General features: G+C 37.8%; 1 protein-coding gene across 1 annotated transcript; it reads right to left on the bottom strand.

Annotated features, from left to right (window-relative positions):
• Positions 1-829: 829 nt before the first annotated feature.
• LOC140944717 (tumor protein p63-regulated gene 1-like protein) lies at positions 830-16,062 on the bottom strand. Its single transcript, XM_073393839.1, has 4 exons — positions 15,743-16,062; positions 7,878-7,966; positions 6,207-6,383; positions 830-1,809 (listed from the first exon to the last, which is right to left on the bottom strand). Exons 1-4 carry the CDS (start codon positions 15,980-15,982, stop codon positions 1,434-1,436), a joined length of 882 nt encoding a protein of 293 aa, XP_073249940.1. The 5' UTR covers positions 15,983-16,062; the 3' UTR covers positions 830-1,433.
• Positions 16,063-18,663: the final 2,601 nt, after the last annotated feature.

Below are 18,663 nucleotides of genomic sequence, written 5' to 3'. Positions count from 1 at the left end.
TTATCTGTTAAAACTTCCAATCCGAACTTCGTCACCTTCTTCGTGTATTTCGGAAACAGCTTGCTTGATTAGTTGTGAAATTTCTTTGTTTGTTTACGGCAGCAAACCGGGAAGGCATTTTGCTTGCAACTTACACGAGTTTGGCGTCGCTCGCTCCGAGGAACTGGAGGTGAATCAGTGAATAGTGCAGGATATTCACTGATTGAGTAGCAAATCAGAGCGCGCGAAAAACACTATCCACTGTTTTAGTATATACTAAATAGAAATATATATATTTCTTTAAAAGATGCGTCTAAAATCTTCCTTTCCTTAGCGCATTGATAAAAAAGTCTCTGCTTCCGTAATTCCTTCTAGTGTTATAACTATGGATGACCTTATAACAGACAAATATTAAAACCTATTCAAGTTAAATACTCATCCGTTTAAACTTAATAAACAAGCCACAAAATAAATAAGGTGCTACGGTTTTGGTTACACTAAAACTAACCAAACATTTCTTAGCTGACTACTATATCTCAGTTAGTACAGAGATTAAGATTCACGTTTATGCCAAACGACAAACGTGAATTTGTACCACGGACCAAGCTTTGCCCTTAATTGTCGTTTACCGTTTATTACTTCTGCTCAAACATACGTTTACTGTAGTTTCACGCCCGCTTTATCCATAAGAACTGTTCTGGACAGTTTTTATCTGCTTATTTTCTATTTTGAGAAATTCTCAACTTGAATCCCACGTTAACGGTTTACCGCAAACGTGACTCTTAATCTCTCTAGTATCATGCCTCTATCTACTCCAAAAGGAAAACACACAAAAAAATCAGTCTATAAACAGAAAAAAAATCCCAGTTTTTTTATTGCATTTTACTTGTTTTTCGATTAATAGAGGTTGAATATCCAAAGACCTTTCAGGTCGTAAAATTTAAGCTATCGCCCTTACAGCAGTCAGAGAAACCGAAAAAATATCATTATTAGCAAAACAGCGGCATTTTATTTTTCATTAACTTTGGTAGCACCCAGAACGTTTTATTAGTGGAATTTATTGCGTTTTTGGGTTTTTTAACTTGCAATACAATTTTTTATGTGTTCTTCTACTTCATTGTACATGTACTACTTGATAATTACCCTTACCTCCTTTCCCTTTTTCTCTACTGCAGAATACTTATTTTGACGGAATAGCTTTCAACACCATATTATCATTATTCCCTAATTGTCAGGTTACGATATAACAATTATATACTGCATCACAACATGACAAGTTTTATTCCTGTTACTTATCTTTGCAGATTTTTTCATGGGAAACAAAACTTTGAATTACCTTTCCTGTCCAGGCTTAAGTATGTGATCAAACCTCACTCTCCATACATTAGCGGGAAAAATAATAAAATCCTTTAATCATACATATATTTTTAGGTTATTCTTTAAAATGGACATTGTTAAAACAAAAAGCTACCGCGGTGTTTGTAAAATCCAAGCTTGCTTTGATTATAAATCTTGGCGCTCAACCCAGTATAAACACAGATTTCTAACTCTGCCTCCACTACTTCAAAACCATTGAGTATTTCCTTGTTCGGTTCCGTTTCTCGGGCGTTGGTTATTGCGTCAATGAGAGCCCTGCTGAACAGGCTGTGCTGCACAGCTTCGGGTGGAGACTCAACGAGCACACTTTGCACGTGACTGGTTAACGAGATGTAAGGCATTTCGTCATACCATGGGTTCCATTTCTGGAAGAAGCCGGGTTCTTGACTCGAGCAGAAAATGCGCAAGCCGGACTGTTTGGAGCGGGGACTGTTGTCCAAGTAACCAGTGATCCTATAGGGAGAAAAAAGGCCATCAATAAATGCTGAACTGAAGGTGAAACAAACAGTTGAACGCTTGTACTCTGTGCATGATTTATCCCAGTTTTGCCCATTTTTGGTCGCTTCGGCCCCTTTCTTGTTGGGCGAAATGACTTCATACACACATTATACTAAATGGCGGCTCACAAATTTTTTTGAACCTTTGGAAGAGAAATTCGATAGGATATATTGTGTTAAGGATTTAAAGCCACCTTCCTTTTTCTTGCTGAACGCTTGTAATCTGAGCATGATTTATCCCAATTTTGCCCATTTTTGTAGCTTCCCGCCCCTTTCTTGTTGGGCGGAATTACTTCATACATCATACTAAATGGCGGCTCACATTCTTTTCTTTCTACCTTTGAATGGAAATTCGACATCTCTTTATCAGTATTAAAGGTGTTAAAAAAGCCACTTTAAAGCCACTTTTCTTTTTCTTTGCCACTATTTCGTTATACCATTCAAACACAAGCACCAAGCCATGACTTGCTATAAAGGGATACTCTAAACCTAAAAGCAACTTTTACTCAAAAGATAGTATTTGCACTATTATTACGGGAAAATGACAAAAAACAATCGAAAAGCAAAAGTAAAAGCCCGAAAATCGTCAGAGAAAAGCGAAATTTCTCCCCTTTAAGGACCATTAATGAAATCGCCGATTTGTTAAAACACGTGACCATGACGTAGAAAGAGGAATCTTTTCAGTATGACTGAAGAGATTGTGGAGTCCGAGGATAGTTCTTCCCTTTCTTCTCGTCCTTCAAACAAAAGTATAAACGACAATTATAGTTTATCAGAGTGTGAGGGAGCACAGACTTGTTTGTTTGAGCCGTATGACAGCGAGTAGACTAAACTCGGATACTGACTCGACTTGCGAGTCCGACGTGGAGTAACACGAGCGATTGCACAATACTGATCGGTATTAAAGCAAATATGCTGCATCGCTAATCCTGTTCATTACTGATGGACGGTATTATTACACGTTCGATAAAATAGAAAAATTCTGGCTGTTAGTTACTCTAATGATGGAGTGGTAATGTTTTCTTTGAGCACTATTTCCATCTAAGGGCGTGTAATAACTATGTGAGCCGTCTGCGTACAAGGCAATTTTCCCGGGAATTTCAGAAAATCGCGGTTATGAACGTATGCTTGTATATAGGTTGTACACTTAAGACTAACGCAACAATTGTAGATGTAAATGTGGATTTTAGCAACGCCTTAATCGATTTCAAGAGTGTGTCTGCTGCTCAGAGTTTGACTGTGTGGCCTAATGGTCACTAAAACAACGAAGCGGTTGAGACAGAAGAATTAGTAATACCTCTTTTGGCATAACGCAACACCCCGGATTCCAAGGCGTTTTATTGAATCGCTGGGTTCTTCAGATGGCTTGGTATCAATGCAAACAAAGGCAACTGGCGAGGTGGTGCTAGTCATTTTAGCCGTAGAAAGTTCGCGTTGTCCTACCATGTTGCGCGATCCCTCTTGTGCTGTTTGCTGCCAGTTGCGGCTCACTTCCCTCCTCCAGGCAATGAACATGACTTTGTGTTTAAGGGATTTCGCCTTGCAGACGAGTAATGAGAACACAGAGTACATAGAATTTTAACATATAAAGCATAAGAAATCAATTTAATTTTTTGGTGATTTGCCTTTGAGTATCCTGAGAGGTTGCGGGGGTATCCGTTTCACGCCTTAGCTTTTGGTCTCTGGAAACCCACGTTTAAAAATAGTTGGAACATCACCAGCTTTCATTATTGGTTTCATCTTTAAGTCTAAGGACTAAGCTATCGCTGTTTTTGCTTCAAAGTAGTCTTCAGTAAAATTAGCGCTGCAAGCAAGCATAAAATAAGCGTTCGTCCAAAGCCTGGCATATCAGAGATCATCGAGCCAGAGAAAGACTAACTCCGTCTTTGCGCGCGTTGAAACATTCAACATCGATGCAGCAGTGTGGTATTATAAATTCTCCCTGAAATATGAGCCATAAAATCCTTTATTGACTGTTCAAAACAGACCGGAAACCTTGAAGCTACGTTGTATTGCCTTGAGACAGGATTTTCTTTCTACTTTCCGGTTTCTAGCTGCAGCGCAAAATTTTAATTGCGTGGCGAACAACCTTCCTCGTTTTCAGGCAAATGCAAAAGAACTGGACATTTCATCTTATCAAAATCTTTTAATAAGGCCATAAGCTATCTTTTCGTAAAATTGCCGTTTTGGGTATAGAGTATCCCTTTAACGTACTCGTGTGGATTAAGGCCAGCAAAATTGTGTAAATAAGGATCGGCGCAAGATGTACTGGATCTTCTCAACTGGAACCCATGTCACGTGACCAGTCAAGGTGATAAGTCAGAGGATAATAGGGAGTTTAAGATCCAACGACGCGGACGACAACTAGAACGTCAAAAAACAATAGGTTTAATTAGCAAAACAACAACTTCGCACGTGCAACACACTTTTTTGTTAATTTCTTTCCCGTTTTTGCACGACTACGACGTGAAAATGCCTAATTTCGCGTTTTATGGAGGACGTAAATAAGCAACGACGAAATTTTATTTCTCTTCCTGGGCTTGAATATGGTCCCTTGAAATTCAGCTTTAGGAGGGTTCGCCTACAATTGACAAAGTAAGTGGGTTGGAATAATCGCTATAAAGACTGAAAAAACTCAAATTCACTTTTTAAGAGAAGTTCTTGTCGCCGTCGCGCCGTTGGATCTTAAAGTCCCTAATATGATTAAAACGACTGGGAAGGACAACATATTTAGCTGCGACACTGTATTTTGTTACTTTCTACAAGCTCTAACAAAGTCTGAAATTAATAAAAGCCTGATGTTTAAAGCACGCATTTTTCAACCGAGTACTAACATGCAAAAATAATTGAGCACTTATTATGTTACTATACATGTACATGTACTTATCATTAGAATATTATTAACACTTTATCAAACTATCCACTATTCACTATTTTTACGTATTCTTATTTTTAGTAAGTTAGTATTACAATAGAAAATAATCGGTTGATTACTCCTTAATTAAATTTTGCTCACAAAGATATGAGTATTTCACAGGTACATGTATCTTAAAATGAGTTTACTTAAAACGTCTACATGCAACACCATATCGCAGATACGCATCGTTCACAAACTAAGCCCACGACATCCAAAGCTCTAAAATCCAAACTTTCCCCGATCACGGTTAAACCCTAGAATGCCATAGTTATGAAGTATCGGCGAAAACCCACAATACACTTCAATTAGTATTGCCGAATTGTGCGCAATCTCGAGAGATTCCATTGCCACACCTTCTTGAAGTGCATTATGGGCTTCGGTGATGGCTTGTATAATGGCCTGCTGAAATTGATCGAGCTGCATGTGCGCAGGTAATCTGGGCATGACGTCATTACCTCTGTGCCAAGGAAACGTGACAAAGGGGATTGCACGTGATCATGAATTCCAGTTTTGAAGAAATGTTGGTTGGACGTTTTTGCCAAAGTAGACACGCAATCCGGTTTGGAAGTGCCGCGGACTGAAAAAGAGTGTTCGACAGTCACTTAGGGAATTTTTTTCAGTCATTTGCTCTCTTCTTCTTTTAGAGAAGATTCTGTGTTAAATTAAGAAACGACGCAAGACTTAAAAAAAGAACACAAAAATGAAACACGACGTGTTTCTGGATGCATGACCAACTCAAGAAAATTTGTCATGTTGTTGTTGTACTTTTTAAAAATATTTTTATATCCCAATGCAGTACTGGATGTTTCTCATATTTTCGTTTAACTTGACAAAACCGTGCTCATCATTAATTTATTTTTAAATTTCTAGGCTAAAAAAGTATTTTTTTTCTCTGACAGCGACGAATGATTACAAAGATTAACGAAGTAGAAGGTAACAGTTGCCTGGTACAGTGTTCCAGAAACACTGAGAAGAGAGTTGAAAATACGACGCACAGTGAAGTGTTTTTGACGAACTTCGAGGTGTTTCATCTGGTGATGAAACACTGTGTCGAGTGCTTGATATTACTTCTCAAACAATTTAGGGATGCAAAAATGAGCAGTTTTTCACCTGATTTCCACACACTCATTGACCATTAATTTCCTTTGTATTTTCTTTATGAATTATTAATGAGTTTGAGAAGTGATAATGAATATCAAATGGAAAGAATTATGCATAAGAGGGGATATGCCTTAGCAGAGCCCAATGGTCCCTGGCGATCAAGTTGCTTTTGCCTTAGGGAGATGTCAAGAAAATCTTAGCTCTTTAAACTCATAATATGGAAACAGTAGTTATATAGGTTTAAGAGCTTTTGGCCTCCATACCATTTTCCTGAAGCAACCGTTGAAGAATTGTAGGCATTAAAAGTACCAAAGTAGAATAGTTACTGTACTCACATCATCATGGTGGTTTTAGGATACACAAATCTACCAATCTGTATCTTGTTACACTCGATCAATGGCACTTTTCTCACCCCATCGAATTTCAAACCACTAAAATTGTACTTAACCAAGCAAAGGGTCTTCTTAGTGATAAGCACAATCCTTTCTTTTTCATGATCCCAGTGGTCAATCCTGCAAATAGTATTTATAATTAGTAACAGTTTGACAGTAATTCACCACTTTAGACATGAAAAGGGGAGTGGAGCAAAAATGTGTCCAGCAATTGTTTCTAGGATTCTTTGATTTTGTTACAAAATACAGGTAGTCATATTGGTGAGTCCTGGGACTCATCTTGTGAAAAGTCACGAGTCCCTCTCCATAACCAATGAGTCCCAGTTCAAACAAACAAGGATTCCTAAATTGAAAATTCTTGGGCCTTTATATAACCAGACAATTAATCTGCAGACAGACGCCAAAACTCTTAATTACAGTTTACTGAAATTAAAATATAGTGCTTCTTTTATTTAAAGCACAAAAAAGACTAAAGTAAATATGCATCTATAAACATCAGCCACAAAAATCACACAAACACGATATTGTATATTCATTCTTTGCGTCCTCCAGGACGCAAGCCATGAATCATTTTGCGTCTAGTTTGGGGATTTTTACGCATCAGAAACGCAGGACGAAGAGGTATAAACATCTCTAAGGATGGTTACTGAGGACGCGCCCGTCGGCCACATGTAGAGGCCATTTTTCCCCTGTCCCTGGTAACATGTCCCAGAAGTCTTTGCAACAGTTGACTTGGCCCAGTCTTCTTCTCATATGCCGTATTATTCTAATAAATGCACCCTCAATCTTTTGTAACCAGTGTACCATAAAAACTGCACACCGTTGAGGGTTAAGGTTGTCATTTCATTTTTCTTTTGCTCAATCAAAACTTAAAACTGTTATTTTACAAGAATGTTCTCTACCCTAGAAACAGCAAACTAGTCTTCTAAAATGTATAACATACTACACACTCTAAAATCATTAACATTGTATAATTTATCTTACAAAAAAGCAAACAAACAAAAGACCCTGAGGGTTGATCCAGCAGGGGTTTGAACATGCAACCTCCCGCTCAGCAGACCGGCACTCTCCCAAATGAGCTAACCAGGTGGTGGTTACTTTGCAGGGTGTGAAGAAAGTCAGTTTCCAGCCTGCCATTCGTGCAAGCTGTACCTAGTATGTACTAGCCCACAAGTCATTTCAACTAGCCCCAAAATCCTTTTTGATAAGCAGGATTGATTACAATCCTTCTGTAATTTGAATTTCCCCAAAAAGCAGCACTTACCCGTCGGGCAATAAGAACAGAAATCGCTAGATATAGCCTGAGAGCAAAATCCACTAGCCCCGGACTATCGGACACGACTTTCTTTGCACGCTGTCTTGATGCATGATGTGAGGCTGCCACATAAATTGATACCCAGTAACGATATGCGCCAATGTACCGATAACAATAATTCAGCCTTTAATGGACTATGTAAAGAATCCACAGAGCTCCACGATATTTGACCAAATAAAAAAACAAAGGAGCCCAAATCAACATTCTCCAGGTTATGATGATGACAAATTTGTATATCTCATTTACATGTGAAAAGACGTTAATGTGGCGGCCAGAACTAATACTTTGATTTCACTTACTCGCATAACAGCCAAGAGCTCAAGATTTCCCCATCACTTTCATCCAAATACGACTTGCAGTCCTCCACAGCATTGGCAAATGCATCTTTCTGTATAGAAATTCAAGCAATCAAAATTTTGCAATGTTAATTATTAATGATGCACTAAGAGAAAAATATATGGCAGTTGAACCTCAATAAACAATACCCAGACCTGAAATAACTGATAAATTTGTGGAGTTACGCTGTAATCACACTTCTTTTCTAATCCCAATTTTATTCATTAACAGTTTCGTTAATATGAAATTAGTCAACCTGAACATCTGAAATGTCCCTCCCGTCTTGAGGATTTCCTTACTCAACATCATGTCTTAATTAAGGCTAGAATCACAGGCAAAACACTGCAAACAACATTGAATGGGGTGCCTCATGTGACGTCTACCAGACTTGCATATATCTCTCCTACCCCTTCCCCCCCCCCCCCCCCCACCCCGAGTTAGTTTGCACACAAATTAACTGAATAAATATGTGTTCCAAATTCAACTCCTTTCGAAGTAACCTATGGGCAAAAAATAATGGTCACTAGAGCTTTAACAGTAAAAGGCCATAAATATTAACTGATAAAAATACTGCAACATGGCACTTTTTACTCAGGTCACCATGTTTATTCCCAAAATCATTTCTTCTCTTGTAAGGTGTGGCACTGTTTCACGTAATAATTATAAAAGTAAATTATAATTATCATAAAAATTATCCCAGAATCCTTTGAGGCAATTTTTTTTGAAAGCTTTATAACTCTGACAATTTTATACGTAGAAGAATGTCAGACCACAAAAAGATAACATTTGCCATAAAATATCTTCTCATGTCACATCTAGGGTGATGACGTCATCAGTCACGTGACCATTGCTGAATTGAATTAGGGATTTTTTGTTGCTGTGATTTCATCATTGGGTTAAGATAAAATAGCATATTAGAGGTTTTGGTTCTGTGGAGCGTTTTAAAATAACCAGTTTACGTCCGGAATTTAAAATTTGAGAGGGCAATGAACATGAGCGAAACTAGGCCGAGGGCTGTAGAGAGTTGACGTTTCATCACACGGCAGAGAAAATTTGCAGAAAAGTAATATTCTACCTGACAATTTTTTCCTTTACCAAAAGAGGGACATGACGTCATCAGTCACGTGATCAGAGCGTTTTGAATATTTTAGTTCACTTTTTAAGGAGCTTTGTCACGAAATTCAGCCAAATTAGAACATTACAAAATGCCCGTTAAATTAGGAGAAACATAAAAATAACCGCTTAAAACTCTAAAGGAAGGTTAAAGTAACATAATAGGAACAACAGATGCCACGGATGGACAAAACTGAAGAAGATTGAAACGGCTTGAAATTAGGGTTTTTGAAAACTTGAGCCTAACAGTTTTTCAAAGTTGATCCCTGCTGCTTGCAACTTCAAAAATAATGCTCAGGAGACATATTTGTTTGTCTCGGATCTCTGGTTTTGTCATTTACCTGTAATTTCTTTGCTTACTTTAAGTTCCATAGCGATTGAGGGCGAGTAATTGGCAAAATTCAACAAAATGAACTGGACTGCCGTGACACTGCCCCAGTACATTTTTCGCAATAAATCTGCAAGTTTTTGTTGTTTTCCTCAACAATCTTTACACTGTATTACCCTTGAGTAATTACTATTCCATTTTCAAAGCAGAAGCAAATGAAAACTGAGCCAGAAGTTTAAAAGTTGCGTAAATCGACCGATATTGCAAATTAAAATCGAAAAGGAGACCTACTTTTGATACTTTTCTAAAAAACTTTTTCAACTTAACTGTTTGTTTACCGAAATAAATGTTCAACGTTTTTCTATCTCCTGTCCAACACAGAGAGTAATCCTAGATTCAACCGCCTGAAACAACAGTTTACAGACCCCATGGTAGAAGTTTACCATTTGTTTTTTCAGGCAGTGTTGCCAACGTTCACCTTTCCAAACAAGTTTCTGCAGAGGGAGGATCCCTGCATTTATGCTGCCCATGGGCAGTTGAATAAATTTGTTCGACGCCTTCTGGGCAAGTTTGTTCAGATTGTCAAGATTAAGGCTGCTAAAACTGTTGACAAAGTAAATTTTGAAGAAGAAAGTCAACAACTGAAAGACGGGCAGCTATTTATTGACTTTGCAACCAGACAACTGCTTAACAAACTTGTCGATAAGGGTTACATAGATGAAAGGAACAGAGATCAGTTTTACCAAGCAGTACACACTTTTATCAACGAGCTGCATTAGAAGCTATTTCAAAGCTTCCTTTGCAAGATGATATACTAATCTATGCTAGATTTGTGGACTTTTTTCAGAGAGAATGCCTGTCTTGAAGATGTAAAATTCCTTCTGAAGAATTATCCCACAGTTCTGCCAACTACTGCGAGGGAAACCCACTTGCTTCAAGAAGAGTTTGTGGAGTATCAGCTTCTAAGTAATGAAGACATTCCCAAGAAAGTCTGGGATGAAGCCCAAATAAAGCTTTCAAATGAGGAAAATGAAGAGAAAACATTATCCAGTTTTCGCATGGATGTGATCTGGGGATACCTGTCATTATTGAAACTAGGAAATGGTAGCCATAAATTTGGTAGGATAAGTGACGTAGCCAAAACAGTTCTTATTCTACCACCTTCCAATGCAGGCGAAGAAAGAAGTTTTTTCTCTTATTGGAAAAAACAAAACAGCTTTTCGGCCTTCTCTTCAGGTTGACGGTACACTAGCCTCTCTGCTTACAGTCAAAATGGCCAACAAAGAGTCGTCATTTGAACCACCTGCAGATCTGTTAAGCAGTGCCAAGAAAGCTACCTGGAACTATAACAAAGAGCATCCGACTCCGGGATCAGAGTGACAGCATGTAGAACAATCAGTATGATATGTTAATTAAATTTGACTGGATAAGACAGAATGAGAAATGTTAAGAGAGTTGATATTAATCTGATTCAGTGATCACACTGACAGCATGTAGAGCAAACGTTATGACATGTTACTTTGACTTCTAGTTACATGTACTGTAAGTCAGAATTTTAAGAAAGAGTTGATATTGGTCCAATAAAAAGAAAAAACTGGGATCTAAATACTTACTTTTAGAGCATGACATTTCTGCTCAGAATGAAGGAAAACACGTCTTAGCTACTTCAATTGTTCAAAATCTCCGGGGAGAACATGCCCCCAGAGCCCCCTAGCGGGGTGACGCCTGCAGGGTCACAAACAACGGCTGCGCCGTTGCAGATCTCACTGTTTGCCGACAAATCAACTTGAGAGCTCTGATGAAGGAGAACTTTCAAAGCTAAAAGGGTGTATTTGGCGGCCATCTTGTTTTTCTTCATTCCCGGGAGAGAGATCATGTAGCAGTTCTTCTAACGCTAAAAGCCAAATGGTTTGCTACCCTAACCTAAAACAATGGAATTAATGATAAACAATGTTGTGTTAATGTTTCCTCCGACCGATGAAAAGACACCTTACGAGCAGAGTCGTACGGTCATACTGTTCAGTCGGTAGCCGCGAGATCGATAGTTCATAAATTTCCTAAACGTTCCCCGGCATGGACCAAGCCTGAGAGAGTATTAATGGGTTTATTGTGAGCTTTACGCCTGGCTTTGATCAGTTAAAGATTTAATTCTACACGAAAACCGAAAAGGTCATCCTTGAAAACTGTCAATCACCATAGAGAAGGAATATATACCTCTTTTAAACCCTTCCTTTTAGCGCTTACCGAGGTTGTCCAGTGGATAGAGATGTGCATTTTTAGTTCTAACGAATTCGGAGAATCCGGGTTCGAACCCCCTTGAAGCCAATTTATCGTGACCTTCTTTTGTTTTCTTTTTCTTTTTCACTCTCCTTTTTACCTGTGTGTGGTGCATATAGCTAATAACATAATGTGGTAAATAATTGAAAGCAAAATTAACAGGAATATAAAAAATGCCATATGTATCATAGCGTATCTATAGAAGAATTCAGCTGAGAAAGATTGTTTACCGGTATTTATAGTAATACTGGACATCTGGACACTGTTACCATTTCCCAGTTCAAACGTCGAATTTCACATGTGCCTAATTTAATTCGAAAAGTAACTGCTTTGAGATGCGACCCTGAATCAACAGTTTCAAATTAAATACGACTTTGCCGCATCTGCGACTGAATTACAGTCGAAAATTCGACTTAGGTTCAACATTTGATTTCGACGTCGCATTTCTCGTGCGCTCAATATAATGCATTAATTATGGAAACCCTTATCCATATTGGGTAACAATTTTTTCTAGAGACTGGGAATATTTACAACAAACGGATGGATTTAAATTCGGCACCATTATATCCGACGTCTGAATCAACTACCGTATTTAATTATTTAGGTGTTCGACACTCATAAGAAATTCCACGTTTGAAAGGGGCCTAACATGACATAAGTTTCAGGTTAGTGGTTTGCAGGCTGTTCGCTTTTAAGCTAGTTGTTTTTTTTTTCAGTAAGAGCAATTCATATCTTATTGTAAATCCATTTTATTAATCTGCTTGTGCCACGACTTAAGAATCAGCTGTAATAGTTGATTTTGTATGTCACAGCACATGATTTGTATATAAAAAAAGAGCGATCAATTTTTATCCACTCATTTCAATAAAAGCCGAATGGCATCACTTGTCACTATAACCGACAACCTCGAACTGTGACTTCGTCGTATAAATTTGCGTCACCGAAGAAGGACTAAAAAGCTAACCCTTCTTGATCAAATTATTTTAAGGTTTAAACTCGAAGCTCTATATAGTGTAAAATAATTATAATTTACTTTGACCGGTATCACTTTTAATAATAATAATAATAATAATAATAATAATAATAATAACAATAATAATAAATGTCTTTATTTCGCCCGTTATAATACATAACAAACGTTACAGAGAGTGAAGTATACAAATCGCGAAAGTCGCACAGATCATTTACAGGAAAGAGAAATCATTCTTTCAAACAGCAAAAGGAAAATCAGCTCGTCATCACTAAGAAAAACAACAAGCATAACCAGAAGTTGACCAAAATAGTGGTCGGTGAGTGAGTTCAATAAGAATGCGAAGATGGTTTCAAAATCCTTGAACAAGGTTATACCTGAAGCCATTTTAATAAACCGACGGGGGAGACGTTCTGCATAAATTTCTTGCACTATAAGGAAGTTAACTCGGTTTAGACGAAGATTATTAAAACCGTATTAGTTTATTTATACATAAGCTTACATTTAGCTTACATTATTTATCAAATTATTCAGGCACATAAAGAAAAACGTACGCACATTTCACTCGACAAGAACTCGAACACAGAATTTTAGACAGAAGATATACTGAGCAGTTTAAACTGCATTTCACAGATAAAAACAAGAGTAAAATAGAATACTAAGAAGTGAGATAATTAAAAGGAATAAAATATTGTTATTTTAACAGACTTTACCCTTTTCAAGCTTCAAAAGTTTACATCTTCTTTTGACTTCGTCCTTTTTTTCTTTCTCCTGTTAAGTACGATTAGCTTTTCCCACAATTTTGTTGTTTGCAACAGATATCCCTTTGGCTTACTGGTAAAGTTGAAGCTTTGAAATCTTACTTTTTTGAAGATTTCTATCGTTTTCCAGTGACTCCGCGGCAAATTATCTATGTTTGCTTTTGTTTTTGTAAACTGACCCACATTAGCCTTGCAATCGTGCTTGTCCCAGGGCCGTCGGGGAATACGAAACTTGCCTACTTGAAACCTACTTCTCAGGTACTGTATTTGCATACTATAAAAAGATACGCTTTTCGACGCTTCGATAAACTCACTGGCCTACACTTCAAAGCAGCCCCATGAAATGACAGGTTTTTTATTTCCAACGTAGACTTTTTCCAGTAGAGTTCGCCAGCACATCCGTTTGACCAGAAGAAACCAAAAGGTATGACAGCACTTTTGGAAGAGTTGCTGATAGGTCTACGATTCATTTCAGCTTGAAACGTTTAACAAAACCTGCAGGCAGTCACAAGCAAAGCTATCATCCCAATTTTTAAAAAAAACCAGGTAGTTTTCAATACTGTACATTGGATATAAAGCGACTTTATTAAAAGCATGTTTTACATAAATACGGAAATACCGATCCTACACAAAGCGAATTTTAATACGCAACAAGGAGCCGATTACGCAACAGTCTACAGGTCGCAGAAGTAAAAATTTGTTCAAGTGTTAGTCACGGTAAAGCTTTACCATCGATTCTTGAAATCGCTCAAGAATTTTGGCCATGATACAAATGTAGTTACAGTTTTTAGGCCATCGCGCTACGAGAATCGCGTCCTCCGCTACAGGAATCGCGTAGCGAGCGACGCGATTCGCGTCTCGCGAGAGGGTGGTAACTTACTTTTGAGCGGTACTGTATTGTACATGTGCCACTGACCAAAAATAAACTTCAGATGAATCAGAGTTTAAGTTTTCGGTGCCAAGAAAGATGATTAGCACAAATCCAAGATTAGTTACTGTGACAAATAAGACATGTATGCTCTGTTTGGATTTAACTCGAGATTTACACTGCTTAGGCCCGGTTCTGACGCTGAACTTTTCATGAGCCAAACCTAATACATTGAATTAAGTTCATGAAAAGTTCGGCGTCTGGATCAATTTGGGAGACCTATTTCAATTTAGAACGGCTCAGTCGTTCTTTTCCGCTAGCCTGGTCGGGAATTCCGCCTTTGGAGCGACTTTGGAACGGCTTTGATTCAGACGCCGTACTTTTCATGTACCAAACCTAAAGCATAAATTATTATAACGTACTTTGTCAGCAGTTTAACTGAAATGAGCTTTTTACGCCTAATAAACATAGTTCACCTGCAATAAAGATCGGCGTCTGAATCAATTCATCCAGTCTAAATAATGTGGGTTGGCCTTAATTCGAATTAGGTTCGGCTCATGAAAAGTTCAGTTCCGCATCTGAGCCGGGCCTTAGAATGAGCATCTCAGCCAAGAGGAATTAAAAAAGCAAGATAAAATCAAAATAACAGCCATGTTTTTAGGCTGCCTTGAGGGATGGTCACAGATAGTGGACAGGACCTTACTTCCTTATTTTATTCACTAATCTACAAGGGACAATATGTATGATAAAATCAAAATCTTTCGTTTATAACACAGTTGTACATTGTAAGGTTAAAGGTGCAGAACTGTTCGAAAGAAAAAATGTATCACAAAACAAATATCGAGTAAAAAAAAAAAACAAGAACAAAACAAACATAAATGAATACACTATCTTTCAGGAGACAGGCTAATAATCAAACTCACACGACTAAAAAGCGGTGACCTCATTCACTGAAAGAATTTACGGAATATTTGATGTCTTCCTAAGCAAGAATGACAAGAACATCATAAATAAATACCTGAGCTAATAGTAAGATCCAAGCATTTAAACAACACTAACCAGAGACGGCAAAAAATACCGATACTCAGTAAAATATTCCTATGTAAGGATATTGAAAGAAAGAACATAAGGCAACCGTGATAAAAACATCGCCATTTTACTTTTGGAAAAAGCGGTCAAACGCTACGCTGAGTGCATGCAAGACTTGGGCTTAATGTAAAAATATTATGAAACCTTATACATGTAACTGGTATCAACTTTCAATGAATAGAAAGAAAGAAAGGAAGCAAAAAAGATGAGTAAACATTAAGTAAAAAATGTGTAAGTTTGCGACTAAACAAATTCAAAGTAAGCTTGCATGTGAAAGCTGACAGGCAATTCTTGGCTCGTATGGTTCAAAGTACAAGCTAAGCTTGTACTACAGCTGTAAGTTTTCGTTACGTTAGCAGAACCGAGAAACTACGTTCTCAGCCTTAAAAATCTATTTAATAAGTAAAAACTAATTCCCTTACCCTTAACGAAAAATATTTTTTCGCCTGTTCTTTCCTCATTTTGTCGCCGAGTTCCTTTAATTGTTCCTCGGTCATCTCTCCTCGCAACGAAGGTTGCGACTGAAATGGTGCATTCTTTACCTCCACCTCTGGAACGGTCGTTGCTTCGTTTATTTCAACATTGGACAAGTCAGCTGCAGATGTGCTTCCGCTACCTCCTTCAGCACCCATTGGTGATGCACTGTTCGAAACAGAAGACATTTCTATCCAGAATTCTCCACAGAAATTTCAACTTCAAGGATAAGAGTTTTACCACTTCCTTGCTTTCCCAGTCATACTGCGAAACTATATTTGGCAAACTACGTCGTTTAATGTAAATGAAGTGTGATCCTTGTGCCCCAGTCTCCCACCCCCACTAAGACAATCTGACATTTCCTTTCTCTCTTAATTTTCGTATTGAATCGGGCGTCAGGATTATCAGCCGATATATTCAGTTTCCTCCGCACTTTTATTAAGCATGCCTGTCCTTAAGATTATTTATTAGCTCGGGTGAGGATCTTAAAAACGTTTCCGCAAAAGGGCCCATTTTGATCATCTCCGGGCATGTTACGGTCATGATTATTATCTCCAGCAAAGTTTAACCTTTGTATTCTTACCCCAGAAACAGAACAGAAATGAAAAATATTTCACACCCTCAAGCATGACTTCGATTCTCCCAAAGGCGCTTAACCAGCTTCTTTCAAAGTGACATGTTTCTAAAAATACAAACAACCTCCTCTCCTCGTACAAAGTCATGTTACGAAGTACAAAGTCAATGATACATTTACTTGCAGCCAGCGCTAAATCAGGTCGTAGAGCGCTTCCTTGAGAGTTCGATTCCCGTGGTTGACCAATGATAACCAAGTAAGAATGCCTTTGAACTAAAGATGCTAAAAAGTCCGCCGTTGCTGACTTTGGCAATCTTTCTGCAACTGGCCCCTGCAAGATTTACTGTCCCTGAGAAAGAATTTGCCCCGTTGAATGACAGATGTACTCATTGGCTTTGGCTGAAAAAATATGAAAATATGATGATTTAGTTCAGGTGAAAAACATAATTAGAAAACACTCCCTTCTTTAAGACGAAAAGGTGGTACCAAAGGAATAACATTTCCAACGCTATCAGTATAACTCAGTAGGGGAGGAAAAAAAATGGGGGAGGGAGGAAACGGGCGGTTGCCGAAAAACCAACAACATGCTCTAAATTTGCCATGTAAAAGATCTGTGTAAAACTCAGTGAAAAGTAGTCTTTTTAAATGGCGTATTTTATAAGTGTTACTCAAGGAACATTCGCAACGTAGGCCATAACAGTTATATTTGAATGAGTGGTCTCTGATTGGCTGTCTGATGGAGTGAATGTTCAATGTCTGGTAAAATTTTATTTTCTGCAGTATCGATTGGGTTGACGACCCTCGAAGGGCCCAAAGTTAAGAAACATTTACCGGGTACTTCCGGTTTAAGCATTGTGAGAAAAAAAATTTTACAGCCTATGCCGAGAAGAACAAAATTGGTCTTTGTTAATTCAACCAGTCAGAAACATTTTTGCTTGAAGGGGGAAACTGAAATTGTCTTCAAACTTAGTCATGTTAGAATAAGCAATGTTTTGCAATATTATCTTCCAAGTTCAGCCAGCGCCTCAAAAAAGTGATCATGAAGTAAAAGCTAGGAGGAATGAACTTCGGAACTTGAATCTGGACGTAAAACTTGCCCTCTGTCCACAACAAAAAAATTGCTCTGACAAAGTTGCGCATTAGCAATATGAATTATCAAATGTAAAGAGGTTCAGTTAAAAATCATCGACATAAATCTATTGCTCGATTTTCTAGTCGAGGGAGTTAAATAATACGGATTAAAGGATTTAGAAAGCATATACTTAATTAGGATTTTACTTTCTGTAAGGTATCGTAACGAGATTTATGCGGATTACGTGTTAAAGTATTATATGGATGTTTCCAAAACTTCAATTCACTTTTATTTTATCATAAGACTGACCTTCGGCTCAAGCTAACAGCATAATTGGTATAGATTTTTCTTTTAAACTTTCAAAAAGTGATAAACTTAGCTGTGTATCAGAGTGGCTACTTATAATCATCGAGAAACAATAGCTGGGATTGAACACCTTCTATTTAAGATCTAAATTAAACTAACTCCAAAAATTGGACCGTTAAGTGAATATCAAGTACTGAGAAAAGCACTGTTCAGGCTATGTATTAATTGTGAGAATAGGTTAGCTCGTTGTCCTTGAAATGTAATGACAGAATAGCCCTGTTAACCACTTGTCGTGGGTGCAGCTCGCTCGTTATTTCATATCTGTACCTTCACCCGGAGTGGGACTGGGAGAAAGTTTTGTTCAGGGGGTTCCGCCATGAGGTCTAACCTCTCATTTATAAACCATGTTTTACAGAAAAGGGTTTTATCTATGGGACTGATAAGCTGAATACCACTTATTCTCTTAGCTGCAATGTATTTGTTTTCTTCAGAAAATAAGAACTTGTTTAATTAGCCTAGATTTTTATACTAATTACCATTTATGCAACTTTTTTAGGGTGATTTATCTAATAAATGTGGCTCAGGTTCAGTTTAAAGTCGGTTTTATGTGCTGTAACAATAGAGAGAAGTTTTTAGTAAAAGCAGCGATTTACTCTTGACAAACAAACACAGTAATGTTCGATGGTCATGACATCGAACGAGATTAATATCTTTCTCATTTATTCAACGAACTTCAAATTTAACATGGGTGCTTCCAGTCACGCCCCGTTTATTTGGAGAGTGATTTTCCTCGGAAAGAGGGCCATCCTCCCAGCTAAGTCGCATTTAGCTACAATCGGTGACAAAATTATTGATGAGACATTGTACTCAGATAGGGTAACTACAGAGAACAAAAGAATCCACACCTCTCTCCCCTC

Source organism: Porites lutea, chromosome 1, assembly GCF_958299795.1.
Source record: "Porites lutea chromosome 1, jaPorLute2.1, whole genome shotgun sequence".
In the NCBI taxonomy this organism is placed as follows: Eukaryota; Metazoa; Cnidaria; class Anthozoa; order Scleractinia; family Poritidae; genus Porites; species Porites lutea.
The sequence above is the reverse complement of the archived record's forward strand: the minus strand, read 5'-3'. Positions and strand labels throughout refer to the sequence as shown.